At 39.0% G+C, this 24444-nt stretch overlaps 1 protein-coding gene across 4 annotated transcripts in view; it reads right to left on the bottom strand.

Moving 5' to 3' along the window:
- prima1 (proline rich membrane anchor 1) overlaps positions 1-24444 on the bottom strand; it is a 150203-nt gene that overhangs the window by 57821 nt on the left and 67938 nt on the right. The window contains exon 4 of one of the 4 annotated variants that reach the window (XM_048599753.1): positions 5628-6586. The exons of 2 other annotated variants lie outside the window; for them this stretch is intronic. In XM_048599753.1, the coding sequence (XP_048455710.1) occupies positions 6454-6586 (133 nt within the window). In that variant the 3' untranslated portion in view covers positions 5628-6453. Of the gene's footprint in view, positions 1-5627; positions 6587-10920; positions 15179-24444 lie in introns of those variants that run through there. One more of the 4 variants, XM_020533044.2, reaches the window with a different exon arrangement.

The raw sequence follows: 24444 nt of genomic DNA, 5'->3' as shown, positions 1-24444 counted from the left end.
GAAATATTTCTGCAGTTCAGTCCTAAATGGTCTACCCTGTACCCCAAGACTGTGACCCCCTAGCTCTAACTCCCCAACCAGGTAAACATCCTCCATAAATTTAGTTTATTTAGCCCTGTCAAACAAATTCCCTCTAATCCTTCCAAACTCTAATGAATGCAGGCTCAGTCAAACCATTCTCCACTCATAGCTGTGTCCTTACATCCCCAGTGAACCTCAGCTGCATTCCTTTTATGCTAATTAGATCCTTTCTTCATTAGGAAGACCCATATATTTTCACTGTTTCTGTCGGTCAACCAATTCTTGATACCAATACATTATCTGTTATCCCATTTGCTTTAGCTTTGCCCATAAACTCTTATGAAGGACCTTATCAAACACCTTCTAGATATCCAAATACACAACATCAACTGGTCCTCCCTTATCTATTCTATTAGTTACTTCCTCAACTCTAGTAGATTTATTAAGCATGATTTACTTTTCATAAATCTGGACAACCAAGTTTCCTGGTTTTGTCTAATCATGTCAATGCTTTCCAAATGCTCTGTTACCATGTCTTTTATAATAGACTCAAGTATTTCCCCACTATTGACGTTAGACTAACTGGTCTGAAATTTTATTTGTCTTTCTCTCAATCCCCTTTTAAATAGCAGTGTTACATCTGCCACCCTCTAATTTGTTGGAATTGCTCTAGAGTCTACATAATTTTGGAAGATGACCACCAATATACCCAAGATTTCCAGGACCACATCCTTTAGTGCTCTGGCATATAGATTATCCTGGTGATTTGTCAGCCTTTAACTCCATCACTTTCCTCAGTGCCATTTCATTACTAATACTGATTTCCTGTAACTCTGCCCTCTCACTAGACTCTTAGGTCGCTAGGAGGTTATTTGTGCCCTCTTTTGTCAAACCACAACCAAAGTATGCATTTGCTTCTTCTGCCATTTAAGTACTCCCCATTATAATTTCCTCAGCTTCGGACTGTAAATAACCTACATTTGTCTCAACTGATCTTGATATCTTTGCATATTTATAGAAGCAATTACAGTCAGTAATTTTACTCTCATACTCTATGTTCCATCTCTTGATCAAACTTTGTCTTCATTTCCTGAATTCTAAAATGTTCCCAATCCTCAGATTTGCTGTTTCTCAGGCAATTTTAGATGTCTTCTCTTTGGATCTAATGCTATCTCCAATTCATGTTGCAAGCCATGGTTGAGCCACCGTTTTTCTTTTAGTTTTGCACCAGACAGGAATGAATAATTGTAATTCATGCGCATGTTCTTTAAATCCTTGCCAATTCATGCCTCATACTCTCATAGTTCCCTTTATTTAGATTGAGAACCCTAGTATCAGATTAAACCACTTTACTCTTCAGCCTAATGAAAATTTTCCACTAGAAACACTTGTCACGTAACATTACAATACTCTGAGATTCGCCCAATTTACCAAGTAAGGACCATCAAGCCAGTTCCAATAAAGTAGTTAATCCAGGCTTCGTTTAAAAAAATTGAAGAATATCAGCTAATCATACATGATTTAATTTACCTTCTGGCTCTGAGGCAAGTATATAATTTGGTATTAAATAAACATATGCAATTTGTTTTCAGACAATAAAATCCTATGAGCTGAAACTCTTCATTTGGAAAAGTGCCATTTCAACGGCAATACTCTCAGGAAAATGGCTCGGTGAACTATAAGCTAATTAACAACTAATGCAATTTAATCTGCCAGGAGGACAAAGTTGTCTTTGGGTAACATCTCAGACTTCTGGTGAAAACTGTGCCTGATGACCACTTGTCACAAGATACTATCAACTCCTGTCTTTGCCAATGTCTCCAAGATGGAACACAGATTCCATTGTATTGTTGCAAAAATGTCTTTGTCTTCTAATTCGATCACAGTAAACATTAACACCAACATTGCCACTTGTTTTACTGTGCTCAGACACATCTTGTATTGCTTCTAAAGAGTAATGAAAGAAACTGAAGAGAATCAAAGAAATTCAGGGACTTCACTCTACTTAAATAGCAGATATTGCAAACCTTAAACAGCTACTAAAAATTAATTAGTTTGTTCAGAGTACCAATAACAATCATTGAATTGTAAACCAGCCAGCAATTTTCAGCTACCTTACATGGACAGTTACCTGAAGCAATCAGGAAACTGCTGTCCAAGATGTGCTGTTTTTCCCCAGAAGCTGCACCAAAACTATATCTTATCTTGAAATACTCAAATTTTGGGGGTATATGTGAATATAATTGGGGATTTTATGACATGTGATAAAACTAAATTGGTTATAAAATGGATTTAAGTTACCAATCAAGCATGATCTCATCAAATGTTGGAATAGGCTCTAAAGACAAAATAGCCTCTTGAAAGGTTAGGGTTTTAATCTTGATAGGTTTTATTTAGCACCAAACAATCTCTCTGGCACTGAAATGTACTTTTTGCAAATCTGGAATCTCATTCTCTTGGTTTTATTTATTGTTGGAGATATGAAAAAATTCTTAATTTTTCCTTCACTTTTATCTCTTTAATCCCAGTTTTCTTTCCCTATCTTTATTTCAATTCTTCCAACTGAGTTGATGTTAAATATTCTATCTGATACTTCCTGTTTCAGACACTGATTGATTGAGGAAATCTCACGAGACATCATTCAGCCCAACATTTTGCAGTCAGGGTTTATAATATTGCCAAGGTCATTGAAGTAGCTGAAAATTATTAGACCTAAGATTTACCCGATGCCTTGTCAGTACAGCTACAACACTGGCAACTAACTGACAATATAGAAAATTCCCTTGGTATTCATTCCCGTGCTCAAAAAGCAGAATAAATCCAACCTGGCCAATTACCATCTCATTAGCCCACCCTTGATCATCAGTAAAGTGATGGAAGGAGTTATCAACACTGTTAACAAGCAACATCTGCTCAGTAATAACATACTCACTGATGCTCAGTTTGTATTCTGTTAGTGTCACTCAGTTCCTGACCTCATTACATCCTTGGTTCAAACAGAGACAAAAGAACTGAATTCAACAGGTGAAATAAGAGTGACTACCATTGACATCAAGGCTGTATTTCACTGAGTTTGACATCAATGAACCCGAGGAAATGGAGAAAATTCTTTGCTGGTTAAAGTAATACCTCGCACAGAGGCAGATGGTGTGTTTTGTTAGAGATCAGTCATCTCAGTTCTAATACATCTCTTCAGGAGTTTTTTAGGGTGGATATTTAAGGGTGGTAGAGACCAAAGTTCTCTTAGGGTGGTGTCCTAGGTCTAATAAATTTCAGCTACTTCATCAATGACCTTCCCAATATCATAAAGTCAGGTGGGGATGTTAATGATTGCACAATGGTCAGCACCATTTCCAACCCCTCAGATACGGAAGCAGTTTTTTCCAAATGTAGCAAAAGTATAGACAATATTCAGGTTTGAGCTAACAAACAACATGTAATATTTACACCACACAAGCACTAACACAATAGAATCTAATCATCACCTTAAATTCAGTAGAATTACAGTTGCCGGGTCCCCCATTATCATCATCTTGGACGTCACCATCGACCAGAAACTGAACTGGACTAGCCATATAAATAATGTGTCTACAACAACAGTTTGGAGAATAGGAATCCTGCAGCAATAACTCACCTCCAAACTCTCCAAAGCTTGTTCACTACCTACAAATGCACAAGTCAGTAGTGTGATGGAATACTCCCCACTTACCTTGATGAATGCAGTTCTGACCATACTCAAGAAGCTTGGCACCATCCAGGATATAGCAGCCCACTGGATCCACATTCACTCCCTCCACCAATAACATTTAGTAGTAGTGTGTACCACCATAATTTGCATTGCAGAAATTCATGCTGGCTCCTGAGACCTTCCAAACCCAAACACTACCATCTAAAAGGAGAAGCACAGCAAGTCATGGAAACATACTGCCACTCCTTCAGTGTGGCTCGGTCAAAATCCTGGGACTACCTTTCAAACAGCCTTGTGGGTATACCTACACCAAAAGTTCTGCAGTGGTTCAGGAAAGCAGCTCATCACCACCTTCTAAAGGGCCATTGGAGACAGGCAATAAATGCAGGCTCAATGAGCGAAGCCTACACCCCGTAAAGGATTGACAAGAAATCCTAAACACTAAAAACTCTGAAGTATTAAAGGCCTTCAGTGATGCACCGGAGAACAGAGATCTTTGACATGTTCTATTGCTACACATTCTATCTTCCCAGGGACAAGTTTGGAAAATAGCTCCACCACCAGTTGTAGCCCGTAGGCTTGCAAGCTACCACTAGCCATACACATGGCTGGGCCCCTTGTTAAGCAAGCAGCAATTTAGCTAAGTGCTAAACTCTGCAATAATTTTGATCAGCAGTAAATGCACAATTTGCCCATGCATGCACCACCTCAAGCATGGGTAGAGAAATCACCAATGTCTACACCCAAAATCTTCCTCTATCCCCTTTTTACTCTGCATATTTTGAAAACAAATACAATTTGCAGCCTTAACATGTCTAACATAGCATGTTGCAAGTGTTGATATGGATCTGAATCAATTCATCTGTTTTAATATTTCTTTCAATGCTACATAAGATTTTTAAAGTAGAAGCTCTGCTAAAAGACTTAGCCTTGACAAAAAAAACTGTAAACTGAAATCTTTTAAATATGTAGAAGTCTGTTGTACAATTGCTTCCAGATGAATCAATTATAATTTCTTAATCAAAGAACTGCAATTTTTTTTGACTCTACCTTCCCTCACCCTATATTCACTTGCATCCTAGAAAGTGTGTATTTCATGGAATTCAGTTTTTACCTTTCTGTTAAGTCTATACCTTCTACTGGAGGATTTCCTAAACAAACTAACTCCCTAATTCTGTTTAACTCAAGAATATTTGCCTGGTGTGTTCTTTATTGCATTTTGGCATTTCAAGTACATAGCTAAAAGAACACCTTTTTTTAAAAAAAATTACAAACTCTATTGTATCAACATTGGGAATGGGAAGTAAAGTATTTATACATCCCTCTGGATTTGGTCATAACTAATTGTTAACAGGTTAATGCCTTTATAGTCAGTAGATGCAGGAGGCAATTATCTAATGTTCATATTATCACACTAATTACATTGTTACTTCCCTCTGGAGCTGAGAGGATACACAATGTTAAGAGCAGAAAATTGACAATTATTAATAAAAATATCCGGATATATTATAGACACAAATTTGCACAAAAACTTTGTAACACAGTTGTCTCCTGTTTTTACATTTCTCAGTCTTCTCGGAGTAATTATTTTTCTTGAATCCTGCAAGTCTGTTCCTTGCTTTACTGAGTGAACTCAGTGGGCTAGCACTTATTGAACTCTATCCTGCAGCAGCAATTGAAACATCAGCAAATTGCAAGCATATTGTAAGATCTTGATTAAAACATTCCTTTAATTTATCATAGTTACTTTATAAGCTTTCAGGAAGTGTCAACAAGAACTCCCATTATAGTGCCACATTTTATAAGCGGCTCGATATGTGTTGTTATATGACAAAATAACGTGTTAGTCCAGGAATTTAAAAGAACTTGCCTATGAACTTACAAATGTTTAGAAAAGGCAATTTTACTGTTTTAGTTTTACATTTTATTGAAAATAAAAATATCAGTAGGTGCATTATAAATAGACTGATGTACAATACATGTTTAGCATACTGGGTTAGCGTCAAAAAAGCATATTTTACAACAACCTATAGTTACTGAAATGTGCATTAAAGGCTTGTTCTGAAAAGATGACAACAATAAATTCAATTTTCTAATTTACTTTTACTTTTCCACCAAGGTCCATTTCCTGTAAAGATATTTCTTCTGCACATATAGTAAATGTACCGAAGGCAAATTTCAGAGTCTTATATATCTACATTCATGCATTAGTTCTCACTATTGTTTGTTCTGCAATACATTTTGGATTACAATTTCAAATGCACAGATGTTTGGTATATTTTTAAGTTTATATGACACAGAGCTAATGTAACCATATTTTGTTGAACAAATCCATTCTTGCAAACAGGAGTGATTATAAATGTAGCAGCTAAGAATAAATATTTATTGCTAAGAAGAACAGCTGTATCTAGTAACTCATAGGTAATCGAGCTGGTTGTTTTAAGACCTGACAAATGAAATAAATAGTGTTTAAAATGACATTACAATGAAAATGTTGCTGCCGTCCTTCTTGGCACATTATGCCACTTTTATTTTCCTCTAGCATCTTCATGGGTAAATTATTCTGATGCAAAGCTTCCCCTTTTTACTTTATAGGAATTCAATGACAATCTCCACTTTAACCTACTTTTCTCAGAATTGTAATTTGACTTCAGAAGCAATGTGCCTTGTGTAATCTCATTTCATACTTGACAGATCACTTCCCATTTCAGATTCTGGTCTACTTTGTTCCTGAAATCATTCTTTCACAGAAGTTCATGGTTAGTAAAATGCTTTGAAATGCAGGTATGAAAGCAAAGATCTCCAATGATCCAAATGTTGAAATGGGTGTGGAGAGCCGAATGGAGGGTTGGTTGGGTGGGGGTTGCGATGAAGATCCTAAAGGAGATATAATTTCAGGAAGTCATATTAAACTGCAAAGATTATTTTAGAATGGTTACACGATATGTTTAAAACTTTTCAAAAAAGAAAATATCAAGCTTTCATTATGATTTGTTGCTGGCACTCAAAGATAATCAGTGACTGAAATACCATGACATCTATGACAACAGCATAAATATGGAGGAGAAAGTTATGAGGAAATTGAGCTGGACATCCTTATGAAAGTACCTGCATTGCAGAAATGATGTTCATTCACTTGGATTGTTTCTCATCCTATCTAGCATTACCACATTGTTCTAAAGTAATTTTGTGTGAAAATTGTATTCAGCTACTTGAATAGACAGGAGGTGAAACATGTCAATTAACCACAAAATAAAAGCAATGGTTGTAAATAGATTATCATGAAGTGTGTTGAATAAAACAAAAGCTCTTTGCAACAAATACAAAGTGATTTTCTAGCATGTAAATTCAGACTAAGAGATTTGTCCATGTTAAAGGTGTGAATGAGCAACACCATGAACTGTCTATCTTACAATGTTTATGATAAAATAAAACTTAATCTGGAGTATTGCATGCATTTTTGGTCTCCCTACTCAAGAAAGAATACACTTATCATAGAAGGAATTCAGCAGAGGTTCATTAGGCTGACAGTGGATGGCAGGACCGACCTACGAGGACAGCTTGGTTTGCCTCAGCCTACTTCACTAGGATTTAAAAGGAAATGAGGGGATCTGATTGAAACATATGAAATTCTAACAGAGCTAGACAGACTAGATGCAGGGAGAATGTCTTTCCTGCTTGTGGAATCTAGAACCCAGGGTCACAGTCTCAGGGTATGGGGTAGACCTTTAAGACTGAGATGATGAAACCTGCGGAATTCTCTACCACAGAAAGCTGTGGAGGTCAAGTCACTGACTATATTCAAAATTGAGATAAGATGAAGTTTTAGATTTTAAAGGGATCAAGTGGGATGTGGAGAAAGCAGGGATGTGGCATTGGATAGATGCCTTAGCAGAGGATAGCCATGATCATACTGAATGGTAATGCAGGGGTGAAGGGCAAAAGGTTAGCTCCTGCACCTAGTTTCTACGTTAGGCATTTATTGGATGTAAAGTGCTTTGGGATGACCTATGAATGGGAAAGGTATTATATAAATGCAGGCTCTCTTTTTCTAAAGACAAGGAGTATCCTTACCATATGGGCATCACTTGATTGGAACATGGAAAGGAAAACAAAGTGGAGAGGACTGCACATTGGGAAAGGAAGAATCATCCAGTGGGTTCTGTAAAAGGTTTATGATCTTCCCTGGCAGACTTTCCTTTCTGTGCTCTAGCCACGTTATCTTTCATATGGCAAAGGTATAAATCTACCTCTTTTTATACAAATGTCAACTTATACTTTTGTTGCAATGACAAGCTTTATGTATCGTGCTATGTATCTAAAAGTAGCTCTGGAAAAATGAAGGATATCAGAATTTTGACTGACTTTTACAACTCAATGGGATGACACTCAACCCCACAAAACAGTCAAGTGGCGATCAGATGAAAGGTTAAAATGTTTTAAAATCTCAAAGCTGACCTCAACATGGGGGGTTTCAAAGAAGTGGACAAGGTCAGTCAGTGGTGGGAGATGGATTCACCGATTCAATACTGTAATGAGGGAGGCAGCCCCTGATTTAACCTGATATGCAGGATAGCTAAAGGGAGATGAAAACAACTTTGGGCAGAAGGTAAGAGGTTTGTCCCAATTCTCCAAATGAGACACCACTTCCCCACATAACCCCCAAAAATAAATCAAGGAATCACACTATCAGGCCATCCCCACTAGCAGCAGTCAATATTCTGATGACTACAGTATCTTCCAGAGTCCTTGTCATGGTGACTGAGAGCCAATCCTATAACCAGCTTGATTTACAAATGGAAAGCGCCCTCAAAGCAAACCGCACACTGGGAAGTCAAAATTCAGAGGAAATTGGAAATGCACACTTCTGGGCTTGCCAACAGACACTTGGATCTCCAACTATGCAACTCATGCTGGTTAAGATTCAACGCAATGTTCCAGTGAGCCTCAAATTGTCCATATCGTATTCTCTGGAAGCTATTTTCTTAGTGGGCCAGTAAAGATAAGGGAACTGGTCTGGAAAAGCACCATATCTGAGCATAGTAGACCATATACTTGTTATTTCTTGCATGGTCAGCTGAAAGTCTTAATTCTGCTGTTAAAGATAAACACTCTGCAACACAGGAATGAAATAAATTGGAGAGTCAAACACACCGACAATCCTCATCAATCTCCTTTGGTCAACTGCAGTACGAGATGAAGGTTCAGAACAGCTTATCCAGATACTAACTTGGTGAAAGAAAGTCCAGTATAAAAAGAAATGGGGGAGAAAAATTATTGCAGTATTGTACCCCATAAAATGCAGCATGGAATTTAAATTTATCCATTCTCAGATTGGTAAAATCCATGCGTTAATTATAAATCTCAGGCTAACACCACATTAACAACTGTGTTAATCCAGCCATTTTAGAAATAAAAGTTTTGTTACAGCTTCTGTACTGTACTTTTTTACGTCACAAAACTGAGTGGATGGACAACTCAGAGATAGTAGGAACCGTAGATGCTGGAGAATCTGAGGTAACAAGGTGTAGGGCTGGATGAACACAGCAGGCCTGTCTTCAGGAAGAAGGGTCGAGGCCTGAAACGTCAGCCTTCCTGCTCCTCTGATGCTGCTTGGCCTGCTGTGTTCATCCAGCTCTACAGCTTGTTATCTTGGATGGACAACTCAGCTGTTTGTAGATATTTACCAATATGAATATTGAGGTACACTTTAGGCAATCTGTGAGAACAATAGAAAACAAATCACCCTATTGTTTCCCCCTCCACATGATTAGAAAGGTATCCATTCTCTTGACATTTTACTTTGGAAGAAAATCTAGTTTAGCAATTGATGGGAGGAATCAAAGGGAAAAGCTCATGTGCAATCACTCCTGAAGTATACTGGAGCACCTTTATGAACTATCTCATGTACTCTCAAGTATACACTCTAGCTAAGTTTACAACTGGGACATATCAGTCACACATTTAGGGATGAGTACTGCTTTCATTTTCTATCTATCATAACAAATACAGTACCACTGAAACAATTGTAAAAATAGAAGTGATTACATTTCAAGATCGGATAGGCAAAACGAATTATGAATTAGGGAGTACTACTGGGCCATTTGGTAACTTGAGTCTGTTCCACTGTTCAATAAGATAATGTCCCATCTGATCGGGGCCTCAACTTCACATTCCCACCCTACCCCTTTAACTCCCTTGTTAGTCGAGAATCTATCGATGTCTGCCTTAAAAATATTCATAGCTCTCAAAGACTCAAAAAAACTTTAAGAAAGAAAATTCTCCTCAATTCAATGAAGGCCCCTTATTTGTAAACTGTATTCACTCGTTCTAATCTCTTCCAATCAAGGGGGAAACCATCCTTTCAGCAACCACCAACTGGATTTTAAATGTTTCATTCTTCCAAACCCTAATGGATATACAAGTCCAGCTTGTCCAGTCAGTCTTCAGAAGATAACCCCATCCAAGGTATCAATTGACGTTGATATCCTTTCTTAAACAGTTCTCAGTTGTCCAGATGTAGTCACACCACTGCCCTGTACAACTGTAGCAAAACAAGCCTACTTTTATGTTTCATTCTAAATGCCACCAAAACATTCCAATGGACTTCCAATCTCAACATTTCCCAAAATTATTTATCATGATCTGTATCAATGGTAGTTGATAATTGCTGGTATTAATTGTAACCAATATAAACCATTATGACCTCCCCTCCCCACAGCAACTTCTTTTGGACTTTCAAACCAAAATCCTGTCAAATTTAAGGACAAGTAACCAGGCAGCTGAAACAAATATATTTTTAATTTTTGGGAAGAGTAGATTATATTAGTATTGGAAGCAGTTCAAAAGAGATTCACTAGGCTATTTTCTGGAATAATGGGGTTGACTTATCAAGAATGACTAAACAGGTTAGGCACTTATTCACTGGAGTTTAGAGGAATGAGTGATCTTCTTGAAACATACCCGATTCTGTGCAGGCTTGACAGGGTACCTTTTGAGAAGGTCTTTCCAGTAGCAGGGGAGCCTCAAAGTCAGGGACGTAATTACAGAATAAGGGGACACTGATTTAAAACTGAGCTACAAAGGAATTTCTTCTCCTAGAGGGTAGTGAATGCCTACAATTCACTACTCCAGAGAGTTGTGGAGGCAAGAATACTGAAAATATTCAAAGAGGATGTAGACTGACTTTTGAAATGTGAAATTGAGGGCAATGAGGAGCTGAGGCCTGGGGCAGATAATCTGTTTTGTTATAGAACAGTGCAGCAAGCTTAAGGGGCTGAATAGCCTACTCTTGCTCCTATTTCCTAATGTTTTAAACACATCATCCATCATATATACAGCTATTTGAGTTGATATAAATAAAATGACCAAAATTTGTTAAGGCAGAGCAACCAATGTCCACTGTTTGTTAACTTGCCCTTGTATGTCTTTTTGCGTGGCATTTTTTGAAACTAAACTAATAATGTTGCAGTGATGAAAACCTGGACATCTGTGCCGTGGGTGAGTAGGTCTCCTTAGCCAGTCAGAATAAATGAATGTAAAATTAGTGATGCAAGGATTGAACAGGAAGTGTAAATTAGTGTGGGTGGGTTCAATATCAAATCAGGCACAAGAAGAATCTTCCATAATTTAAAATCTAGAGGAATGAACCTTCACATTTCCAAAAATTAATGGTCAAATTAAGAGGCATTGCTTGGCAGTACCTAGCATTTAGTGTATCATTAAAATGCCACTGTGATTAAAATGAGTAAGATTGGTGAGCACACTGTTGCCAATCTTAAATAAACACAGATCATTCAGAATACCAGCTGGTCAAACAGCATCAGTGGAGAAAATAAAACGGAATTTCTGATGGAATTTCAGAAACCTGAATCATGAACTAGCTTTTGCTGGATATTGGTAGGCAGAAAAGCAGCTGGGTAGACCCAAAGAAATTAGGTACAATGCCATTCACATCATGCTCGCTGCCTGACCATCAGACCCCACTGTGATTTGACAAACTGCGAAGGCACTGGTTAGACCGCTTACTCATGGCCCAAATGATACACTTAAGTGGGCAACCAAAGCCCATTTTAAGTGCCTCAATCTTCTGCTGCTCAGATCTAATGGGCAGCAGGAGAGACCTATATCCAACGTGTGCCTGACTGGGTATCAAACATTATGGTTAGGTATGATCAGTACTCTGCCTATTGCGAACAGCAGAAAGGAGTGTGCTGTTCATCGGGCTTACATAAAGCCTAATAGTAAATGTAATTCCATAATCAACTAGCACTTGCAAAATAATCCCGAGTGTGCTACGAATTCGAAAGTTAGCTCAGCTATTTTTGTAGAAACGACTCATATTTTTATACTCTGTCTACTGCAGGCAAAATTAATTTGCTCAAGTATTGTGCCTTTTTGAATTGAACAGAAGGCTGGGGTAAAAATAGCTCCCTTGTGCATTCTCACGGCAATGCCTTGACCATTCAAATCTGACTTGCCAACAAATCAACACCAGAACTTTGTTTCCCATGCCGAACATATTAAGGCTTTCTTAGAAATTTGGCATTCTTGCATCGGTTAAGACGAAAAGGTTCAACCGTCTCTTTTTTCAGCAATATTCAAGCTCTGTGCTATCTGCGAAGTTAAGTCTTGTCTATTTGATCTAAATGCCCCTTTTAATCATGCAGTAGTGCTTAGTATTGCCAAGCAATCACTCTCATACTGGAAAGTACGTTTTGCAAGTATGGAACATCATTCTTCCAAGTTTTAGAATTTGGAGATTTAAAAAATGTAACTTTCCATGGTGAGTTTGTTTTTACTGGACATACATGGCATACTTCACAATAATCAATGAATTTTCCTACTGAGATAGATAGCAACATGACATTTGCACAAAACTAATGGTGAAATGGCACAACCCAAGCAACAATTTTTGGATATTTGAATTTAATTGTGCATCTGCCCTTGAATGAAGTTGTAGCATTTGCACAGAAATAATGGACGTAGTCATTAGTATCACCATTATTGTGACAGCAGATTATTGACTGATGTTTAATTGGACATTATTGTACCAGAAAAAATACACAGCAATAACAGAAATACTTCAGATTTCTAAATATATTTAGCAGTGTTCTGCACATTTCGCAGTCAACTTCCAAAAGAATTTTTCCTATTTCTCAAATTCTAGTTATATTTAATTATTACTTCATTGATTAGCAAAGTCCTTCCAAAATGAATGAGAGCAGAATTGGAGCATTTGTTTTACATTGAGAAACCTAGTTGAAGGATCCCTCTCAAAGCTGAAAAAAAGCAGAATAAATCAACATCCTGTGCTGAGTCACCCGCAAAAGTTGTGAAATTAGGGAGAGTGTTATAGCCCTTTCTGCAGTCCACACTTTCTTGACATCCAAGATCAATGAATTTGGATCTAGCAAAATTTGAGAATTGGTTAAATAATGTCTAGCTTGCATATGGAAAGGATGCAGATTCTAGGAGGAATAGTGACACTGTTTAAAGTGTTCACCCTGTGTGTAATTTAATCGACTTCAAACAAGGTGATAAAACAGCTAAACCAATTTCTGACTCCTTTACAATCATCTGAAGAAAAGTACACAGGCTGGCTAGCAGTTGTTGAAAGAAGGAATGCTTGTAGATAATTTGCACAGGTTGATTCATTGCTTAGGAATTTACAAGAACAGATCTGTATGAGTGACATGACAAGATTATAAACCTTCATACTTCTAAAAGATTGGAGAATAATTTGGAGAAACACAATCAAAAATGATCCTGAACCTGGGCCATGCTCATCATTTTGACATTCAGTCTATATACATTCTTACTATTGCATGCAGTCAATTTGAATATGTCACAAGTAGCCATGTTCTATGTGTGTTAATCAAAAACTAAAAGGAATAACTCAGGAACTTTCCAATTAAGATCAAGACTGTTTAACTCATTAATGAATACTAAAAGCAGTTATCACAATACATTATTGTTTCCCCATTAAAGGAGAGTGGAATGTGGCTTTAGTATTAAAAACACTAAAAAGCCAGAAATATATTTTAGTCATATGTTGAGTAAACTGGAGCCTTTTTTACACTGGACTACATTTTTGCATTTGAAGGCATCTCATTTCAGTCTTAGAAGCATACATGTAAAAAGCAACACATACAAACATTTCAAATTTCTTTCAACTGCCAGAGAAAAGAATTCTACTGAGTCTAAATCAGTTTGTTTGCAAAGCATATACTTAGGTTAAAAAGTAGGAAAAAGTTTTCTTTGAAAATTGCAAGTACAATAGTCCTTAAAATTCAATGGAAAGGATATTAGAAATATTCACACAAACAAAAATCTAGAACTGAAAAGCATCAATGTAAATAATGAAAGAGTTTAAAGAAGTGTGAAGTGATGACAAATCTGCCCTGACTGAACTTATTGAACCTATTCAACCACCAATGACTATTGCCAATGCTTATTAGAAAACATTGTGTTCAAAGTTCTATAAATAATTACACAGTACATGTTTGATATAGAAAATCAATGCTCCACTTGAAATATAAATGCTCGATTTGCTCATGAAAAAAGAAACTTCATATTTTACCAAGTTTGTTACTATTAACAGTACTTTGTTGTGATTTAAAATAATGCTAAAACAACCTGGGATAAACCTGCCAGTGTGAAAAAGGCTTTACCAATAAAGTCAAACTATGATGTGCCAATGAAGCTTAAAAAACACCTGTTTACAAAGTGATTCACAAAACTTTACTGGCTGTATATTCTGAAAAAAATTAGTACATTTTGATGAGGTGTCTTCCGAAAAAGAAAATTGCATAGTCAATCAGACTGCAGATGCACTTTTTGTGGTGGACGCCAACACTCTGTCAGTTCACTGGCTTCATGGGAAGTGATCTTCCCTCCTTTTACTGTAACCTGTTTTATTCTGAAGACACTAGGTCACGTGAGTAAATGCTTCAACACGAGCACCTCCACTTGCAACTGAATACAGCAAGTTATAACTATTCTAGTAGATTGCTTTAGAGAGAGTTTCTAGATTGTTTGCAAGAACTAGTTGAGATTCACCCAGGTGATGAGGCATCTTAAAGCTGTTGGTTTCGGTGGAAGCTGCAAGTAGCGATTATGCCTTTGTAAAGAGCTGTCCCTTACTTAGTTTGATTGGCAGGCTTATCCTTCACTTCACAATCAATGTGACTGAAGGGAAGTCTGTTTCTATGCTCTGAATAACTGATGGGCTCGCTTTTTTTTTGAAATGACATCCTTATCTTCAGAGCACCGTTTTAACCTTTGCACAAAGCACATTGTGTGTATATTGAACTAGCTATTTGCCTGTCTTGAAACGACTTTGTGGCAGTTTTCTTTAAAAAAAAAGGTTAAATGATTGCACTATTTGAATCTGGCATTTTGTCATTTTGGGAGGTCATTGCATATTCAGCTCGATTTGTCCCATTCTCTTCTTTCCGCATCGGCTTCCTGTATCCAGAGGGAGTAGGGTCATTAAATGTAATGAAAAACAAAACAGAAAAGTATTGTTAGTATTGCTTAGTAATTGTTAATCACATGCATTTTATATATTTTTGTTAAAGGGTCAAGTTTTTGAGTGTTAAAAGGGAGTTTTTGAGAACAGAATGCTGAGCAATGTCTTCTCAATTGTTCAAATTACACTGTGTGCTTGAGGATATATCACAGGTTCACTTTTACCTTTATCACCACGTTTCTACATTAAAAACAGCAGAAGCATCTTAAATTTAAAAACTTAAATTCCATTACAAAAGATGTTCCATGTGTCTACCATGCTTATTGAATTGCCTTTACAAAATAGAAGACAAGAAATTCAGGAGTAGCATGCATAGGATTTTACAATATTCATTCTTGAAAGAAGGAGCTCTGTTTTGGAAGACTGCATCTGTAAAAGTATGTTTTTCAAACATATGATCCATTCCTTTCAGCAAAACACATTTTTGATTTCTAGAGAAGAACCAGCAGGATCATCTCCTAAAATCGTTACGAATTAGTGTTCATTGATTAGACTGTAACTTATTGTAAACTGGTCAACTGTTTGGTTAAAGTCTTACAGCCTACTAATTATGACTTGACAGCAAGCCACAGATGGGACAACAATCATTAAAAAAATGCCCTCACCTAAACAGAAAATACAATGAGCTGAATTTTGATAGAAACCAGCTAAATGTCATTTGTATCAAGTGAAAGGGTAGTGAATCAGATGGGTTTTTCCTGAAAGCCAACAATAGCTTCACAACCATCATTAGACTCTTAATTCCAGATTTTTGTTGAACTCAAATTCTATCATCTACCGTGGCAGGATTTGAACTTGGGCCCCCAACTATTAGTTGGGTTTCTTGAGTAATAGCCTAAGCTATAAAACCATTAGGCCATCACATCCCCCTTCATGGAATTCTCGAATAAGGAAGGCCATGGAATAGCTCTACATGGAACTTTGACAAGGGACTTTCCTCTAATCAATGTAGCATGTTGCGATGAGGCAGTAGCTTACTGTAAATGGTGTATGACTGTAGAACTGTTCTCCTCCCAGCCTCATCACCCACAAAAAGGCATCATTGCAGATAAGTACATATTACATTGTACTTACAATTTATGCTAAGAGGGAATCAGTTCCTTCACTGTGTGCCAATTATGAGATCTTGCATTATTTTTGTGCTTTGTGGTCCACAGGTGCCTCTTTTAAAGGGCACCTGTAGTCATCTCTGTGAAGCAGAATGATCATCTTCAATCTACAATGACCAATGACATGGCCAAGACTGTTTGACCAGCATTTGCACCTACACAGTTCTACAATGCATGCATTTCACATGTGGGGTGAAACGATTACAAATGACTTGAACATATCTTCTGCAAAGGCATGATTGTTGCAATTTCCCCTTGAAGGGTACCTTAGAGTTGAGAAGTGGAGCCCATGTTCTATGACAGAAAGAAAAAAAACCTGAATCCGTTCAGTCCGGGTGTGGCTGAAGTCATCTTCCGTTTCGAGGTCACAATTAGGAATTGAAAGATCATGGAAACCAATGCAATTTGTGATCAGCACTGCAAGTCCCAGACTTAACCTGGCCATCAGGATCCCCCTGAATCTTCATGACTATTTCCACCTGACAGTCCTGGGATGGCCCATCACTACCAATCCCCCATGTTTCCATACACCACCTGGAGTTATGCCTGCAAATCTCATCATTAGCCCCTTAGCCTGGTCACTACAGATTAACCCTGCCCGCCATCATCATGCACACTCTCCTTTACAAGGTCATAATGAGAGGTTGATAATTCACCCGTACTACTGTATTCTCCCCTCTTATAGGGCGAATATTACCCCTTCACCATCCTTCTGCCCTTTGCATCCCAGGATGTGGTCTCCAATTCCCAGTGTTGGGTTCCCCAATTCCCTACTACAACAATGTCTCTGATACCTCTCCCCATAACTCTCGTTCAGTTCATCCCTAGTGCTGACCATAGCCCACCACCTTCATTGGATGACACTGACTGACGACTGACCGGACCCCTGACCGTTTTCCATTCAGTCCCTGACTGACGATCAGCAAATTTGCTGACTGCTTGCCCTGGACCTGCAGACCTGATTGTGGCCCACAATTTGGACAGACCTGCTGACCCTGACCATCGCGAGCAGAAGGGCTAACTTTGTGCCAGAGTGAGCGGATGCTGCTATTCACTGACCGTACCCGGATGCTCCTGAATGTTGGCAGTCCCCCTTGACTTGGTTGAGGACTACTTCCTTTCGACTCCGAGATATAGCCATTTGGTCGAAGCACATACAGTGAGTTTGCCACGCAGGTTGCTGGCATGTATAGTAGGTGTGAGATTCACATTGGACAGTGCCGTGCAACATGTCCACACTATTAACTGATGACTGCTGACAAGCATGACAAGCTTTGTGTCTGTGTTAAGCAGCACGGCAAGATATAAGTACTGTGTACCTTTAAAGTCCAACTAAAGAGGTAAAGCACAAAAAGGCAAGGCACAATGTAAATAAGCACTGAGATGCAGCCTGGTCCAATCATTTGCTGTGCCAGTGTCCTCCAAAGTGAAGAACTGAAGTGCAGAAGTGTATTGTCAGTGGATCAGAGATGTGCCATGTCAAAGCAGAAAGGATGGTTAAGTTGGACGCCAATATCCGCGGATATGGGGTCCACCATGCAGTCACTGCCTGTGGAATGTGCTTCAAGATGTTGGTCCAGGTGTCCAAGATGGAGGTCCAGAAGAGCAAGTAGCGAGCTGGAGTCAACCAAGTTTCTGCACAGACTTTCATGTCAGCAATTCTCGCTACCTGGTTTCAATCTGGTGGGTGATAAAATGGGACACTCCACATTAATGGGGCAGGTTAATTAATAATGGGAGTGATAATGAGTGATTATTCATGTAAATTAAGCTCTTGTTGTCCACTAGCGAGAATCACATCTCAAAATCCAACATTTAGTTTGAAAAAGGGACATTTTGACCTTGAAATTTCATTCAATTTTCTCTCAAATCTGTCCCAAATTTCTCTCCATCGTCCATGTTGTTCATAGCCAGGAAGATGCTCCAATAAATTATTTTTCTGATAACTAGTTCTATAATGAGAAAGATATTTATAATCTAAAATTAGCTTAATTAATTTTTAATGTTCTGTGCTAGTGTGCACCATGAATTGTATCTTAATACATTTCCTGTGCTAAAATATCCTTAAGCCATTAATGCAGTTCAAAACCTTGATATCTCAGATTTGTTAAGTACTTTCCTAATAAATGGTCCTCTGATGAAGCTGTAGGTGAAGTGAGCATGTACCAATTTATTCAAACTGCAAGAGCTGTTCACTGCTGTAGACAATCTACAGCCCTCAGCAATTCCACTTCCCTATAACACCACAGATATGAATTAATTCAACTAAGAACAAGAGTTTTCAACAGATTCAGTCCAGCTTGGATCCCAGAAACAAAAGTTTACTGTAGCTCATTTTCAAAATGCCATATTGACACAAGTTGATCATGAATCCATTCTGAAAGAAAGATATAAAGCATGTTCTTTTAAATTCTATTGCCAATGCCTGTCATTGGATTTTACCCTAACAGGGGCACATTGTCAATGCCTGTCATCGTGATTTGCATCTGTCATGCTTCTGCAGCCAGCTAGTTTTACTGATTTGAATTTTGTGAGAGCATCGATTATTATGTCAACAGGAACTTATCATGTATGAAAGCTTTCATAAGAGGTTTCACAACATCACCCTCCACCCTCTACCCAGATTCCACCTGTACAGTCCTTGCAGTGCGTGACAGCCTCACACCTCATTGAAGTGCTGTGGATGCAGTGGTTTAAGAATGCAGCTCACCACAAAGGCAATTAGGAATGAGCAGTAAGTGCTCACCTCGTCAGTAATGCCCATATCCCATGAAGAAATAAAGAAAAGGTTTTTTTCAATATAACAGGATACTCTTCCAGAAGTAATGAAAAGGAGAATAAATTATTTTGATAATTCCTATGAAGTCTTGCCGCAAGATCAGGAAACTTAAGCAATTTTGAATAACACACGGTAGAGAAGATTAGGAAAAATGCTGTTGCATTTCACTATGTTGGCTGCTTGTTCAAAGTGAGGTCAACTTGATTACTGGGCTTGTGTCATCATTTCCTATAACGTCAAGCATGTGACTTCTGAAGAAACCATCCTAAATCTTTCGTCATTCAATAGTACAAAATGTATGTATTTATGAAAAAAAGCCTGTTGTCTTCCATTCTTCAGGACAATTCACATCAAATGCCTGTCTCAACCCAACAAAAGATTCATTCTGTGGCTCATCAATCAGGGCATTGCTTTGACTAATCAAAGTCAAACTGCCTTGTTTGAAATTTAAACAATATTTGGCAGTTACATGCCAGTTGTAATTAATAGGGTATTCTCTATGACAACGCTCCTACCACCCAGAACTCTACTTTCATACAGTATAAATGTCGATTTCCCACTTTTGGTATTTTTGCAAACTGTTCTGATGAGTACGAAGAGGAAAGCTTTGACCAAATCGATTTTCAGCAATACTCAATGTTTTATGTATCCTGATTTGACTTCGAAACATCAGTAGAAAACACAGTGGCAGCGAAATTTGCCTTCTTAGATTCCTTACTTTCAGTGTTAGATGTGAGGTTTTCTGTGCAAAGTGGCATCAAGATTGCGAGTGTGTTAGTGTTTCAGTGTGCTCATTAGATGCGGTTACCATAATTTGATAGTTAGCAAAATACATGAGGTGAGATATGGGGATGCAAGAATTTCTACACAGTTATGTGTGTGATGCTAAGACGAAACTATGATTAGGAGGCTTGGGTTGTGATGGTTGGGAGACTGTTGATAGGTAAGTGATAGGGGTTTGAAGCATTGAGTAGTGTGTGAGGCAAGCTGTGCAGTAGCTGAAATGCTGCATTTGGAGATGCACTTTCGGACATTAGCCACTTGTAAGGGAGTTGAACATCTTTTGACCCTAATTGTTGGTTGACACTGCTGGAATTGACCTGCATGTCTCTTTGCTCCCACTGCATTCTCAGAGTTTGTCTGGCAAGTCTCCACTTCTTATAAGATATAGGATCTCCCTCTTCCTTTCGACCTTAACCATAAAGCCTAAAATGCTATGATGGCGAACTTTGGAATCCACGGTTTGCCATGTTGTGCCACTCTTTTGTTACCTCAGGGTCCAAATTGTTTCTGTAATTAAATGTCAACATGTCCTCAAGCCCAAATGCACTTCCTCTTTCCGAAGTGGACACAGCTTTAACTAGCATAAGCTAGCTTTAACTTGTACTAGTCTGTCATTGTTTGAGATCTGTAACCAAGATTGAGCTGCATAACAGCTCGCAAATCATTGGCTGCATGCTGCAATCAAAATATAACGGGGTGACTGCACTAAGCTTGCATGTTGACTGCATTGCAACAATCAGGCATGGGTTACTCACGCATCCATGATCTCTGCATCTGCTTTCAAGCATAAATTTTCTCCTAGTTTCTACAGTATCTACCAAAATACACATAGTAAATAAACTTATAGAAGTAATAATTTATCCATGTCGATTAGACACTTGAATAAACTTTCTTCTTTTGATACTTTTTGTATTACTGAATGAAAACATTGCCTACTGACTGATTTTGGCAAATGATACGAACAGCAGAACATAAGACTGAGGAAATTCAGCCCCTCAAGTCTACTCCTCCATTTAATATGATCATGGGTGATCTCAGAATCCCTACAGTGTGGAAGCAGGCTATTCGGCCCATCAAGTCCATACCAGCCCTCGAAAGAGCATCCCACCCAGTCCCATATCTGTAGCCCCGCATTTCCCATGGCTAATCCACCTAACCTGTACATCTTTGGTCTGTGGGATGAAACTGGAGCACCCGGAGGAAAGCCACGCAGACACAGGGAGAATGTGCAAATTCCACACAGACAATCACCTGGGAGTGGAATTGAACTCAGGTCCCTGGCACAATGAGGCAGCAGTGCTAATCACTAAGCCACTGTGCCATCCCACATCTCAGCCTCAGTACTACTTTCCTGCCCATTTCCATGTAATCCTTTAACCTGTTACTAATTAAAAATCAATCTATCTCCCTCTTAAATTTATTCAGCATTCTAGCATCCACTGCATTCTGTGGTAGAAATTCCACAGATTTATAATCCTTTGAGAGAAGTAGTACCTCCTCATCTGTTTTAAATCTGCCACCCTTTAGCCTAAAACTATGACCTCTCATTCTAGATTGTACCACAAGCAGAAACATCAGTTCTATGTCTATTTTGTCAATTCCCTTAAGCATGTTATATACATCAATTAGATCGCTTCTCATTCTTCTAAACCCTAACTAGTACGGGCCTAAAACAGTCTCACCTCTTAAACAGGCCTTTCATCTCTGGATTAAATCTAGTGAATCTAGAATCTAGATAAGGAATAATTTAAGCATTTACCTAGCTCTTGCTTTCTTTTTGATTAGATAGAACATAGAACGTAGAACATTAAACAGTACAGGCCCTTCAGCCCACGATGTTGTGCTGAACTTTTACCCTAATCCTAAGGTCTACCTAACCTCCACCCCTACCTTATACTATCATCCATATGCCTATCTATTAGCCGCTTAAGTGCCCCTAATGACTCCACTACCCTCTCCGGCAATGCATTCCATGCCCCGACCACTCTGAGTAAAGAACCTACCTCTGACGTCTCCCCTATATCTACCTCCACTCATTTTAAAACTATGCCCCCTTGTAATAGCTACCTCCACCCTAGGAAAAAGTCTCTGGTTGTCCACTCCATCTATACCTCTGATCATTTTGTACACCTCTATCAAGTCACCTCTCATCCTTTGTCGTCCTAAAGAGAAAAGCCCTAGCTCTCTCAACCTTTCCTCGTAAGACCTTCCCTCCATTCCAGGCAACATCCTGGTAAATCTCCTCTGCACCTTTTCCAACGCTTCCGCATCTTTCCTGTAATGAGGCAACCAGAACTGGACACAATACTCCAGATGTGGCCGAACCAGGCTTTTGTATAGCTGGAGCATAACTTCATGGCTCTTGAACTCAATCCCTCTATTAACGAAAGTTAACACACCATACGCCTTCTTAACAACTCTATCCACCTGGGTGGCAGCTTTCAGGGAACTGTGGACATGAACCCCAAGATCCCTCTGCTCCTCCACACTGCCAAGAATCTTTCCATTAACCCTGTATTCTGCTTTCAAGTTTGTCCTTCCAAAATGAATCACCTCACACTCTTCAGGGTTAAACTCCATCTGCCACTTCTCAGCCCAGCTCTGCATCCTATCAATGTCCCTTTGCAACCTAGAACAGCCCTCCGCACTAGCCACAACTCGACCCACCTTCATATCATCCGCGAACTTACTAATCCACCCTTCCACTCCTACATCCAAATCATTTACAAAAATCACAAATAGAAGAGGACCCAGAACAGAACACTGTGGTACACCACTCGTAACTGAGCACCATGTTGAATATTTTCCATCCACTACCACCCTTTGTCTTCGAAGGGTCAGACAATTCTGAATCCAATCTGCCACATTTCCCCCTATCCCATGCCTCCTTACTTTCTGCATGAGCCTACCATGGGGAGCCTTATCAAACGCCTTACTTAAATCCATGTATACCACATCCACTGCTCTACCTTCATCCACGCGTTTGGTCACCTCTTCAAAGAATTCAATAAGGTTTGTGAGGCATGATCTACCTCTCACAAATCCATGCTGACTATCACAGATCAAACTGTGCCTTTCCAAGTGATCATAAATCCTATTTCTCAGAACACTTTCCAATAATTTGCCCACCACTGACGTAAGACTAACTGGCCTGTAACTTCCGGGGTTATCCCTATTCCCTTTTTTGAACGAGGGAATGACGTTTGCCTCTCTCCAATCTTCCAGCACTATACCCGTGGACAGTGAGGACGAAATGTTCAACGCCAAAGGCCCTGCGATCTCTTCCCTCGCTTCCCATAGAGTCCTTGGATAAATCCCCTCAGGCTCGGGGGACTTATCTATCTTCAAGTTCCTCAAAATTCCTAGTACATCTTCCTTACTAACATCGACCTCCTCTAGCCTACCAGCCTGTTTCACACTGTCCTCCTCTACAACTAGGTCCCTCTCAGTTGTGAATACTGAAGAAAAGTATTCATTAAGGACCTCTCCTGTCTCTTTAGGCTCCGTACACAAATTCCCTTTACAATCCTTGATCGGCCCTACTCTTTCCCTGGTCATTCTCTTATTCCTCATGTACGTGTAAAAAGCCTTGAAGTTTTCCTTGATCCTATCTGCCAAGGTTTTCTCATGCCCCCTTATAGCTCTCCTAAGCCCTTTCTTCAGTTCCTTCCTGGCTAACTTGTATCCCTCTAGAGCCTTTTCCGTTCCTTGTTTCCTAAACCTTATATAAGCATTCTTCTTCCTCTTAACCAGTTGTTCAACCTCTCTTGAGAACCAAGGCTCCCTCACTCGACCGCAACTTTCCTGCCTGCTAGGGACAAACATATCGAGCACTCGCAGAATGCATTCCTTGAACAATCTCCATATTTCAATAGTGATTTTCCCTGACAGCATCTGTTCCCATTTTATGTTACCCCCAGTTCTTGCCTAACAGAATTATAATTACCCTTCCCCCAGTTATAAACCTTACCCTGCTGTATGTACCTATCCTGTTCCATGACTATTGTAAAAGTAACAGAGTTATGATCGCTACCGCCAAAATGCTCTCCTTCCAACAGGTCTAACACTTGGCCCGGTTCATTGCCAAGCACCAAATCCAAAGTGGCCTCTCCTCGTGTTGCTCTATCTACATACTGTGTCAGGAATCCTTCCTGAACGCACTGGACAAAATCCACTCCATCTAAACTATTATAACTAAAAAGTTTCCAATCAATATTTGGAAAGTTGAAGTTACCCATAACTACAACCCTGTGACTTCTGCACCTTTCCAGTATCTGCCTCCCAATCCATTCCTCCACTTCTCTGCAACTATTAGGGGGTCTGAAAAAACCCCCAACAAAACTTAGGTTTTCACAGATACCAATCTAATGCACATCTGTATTAACTCGTGATTGACATTTTTCAGAGATTTCAAGGAAAATGGTATCAGAGATAGTAGGAACTGCAGATGCTGGAGAATCTGAGATAACAAGGTGTAGAGCTGGATGAACACAGCAGGCCAAGCAGCATCAGAGGTGCAGGAAAGCTGACG

This window comes from Rhincodon typus, chromosome 8, assembly GCF_021869965.1.
Source record: "Rhincodon typus isolate 14 chromosome 8, sRhiTyp1.1, whole genome shotgun sequence".
Lineage (NCBI taxonomy): Eukaryota > Metazoa > Chordata > Chondrichthyes > Orectolobiformes > Rhincodontidae > Rhincodon > Rhincodon typus.
The sequence above is the reverse complement of the archived record's forward strand: the minus strand, read 5'-3'. Positions and strand labels throughout refer to the sequence as shown.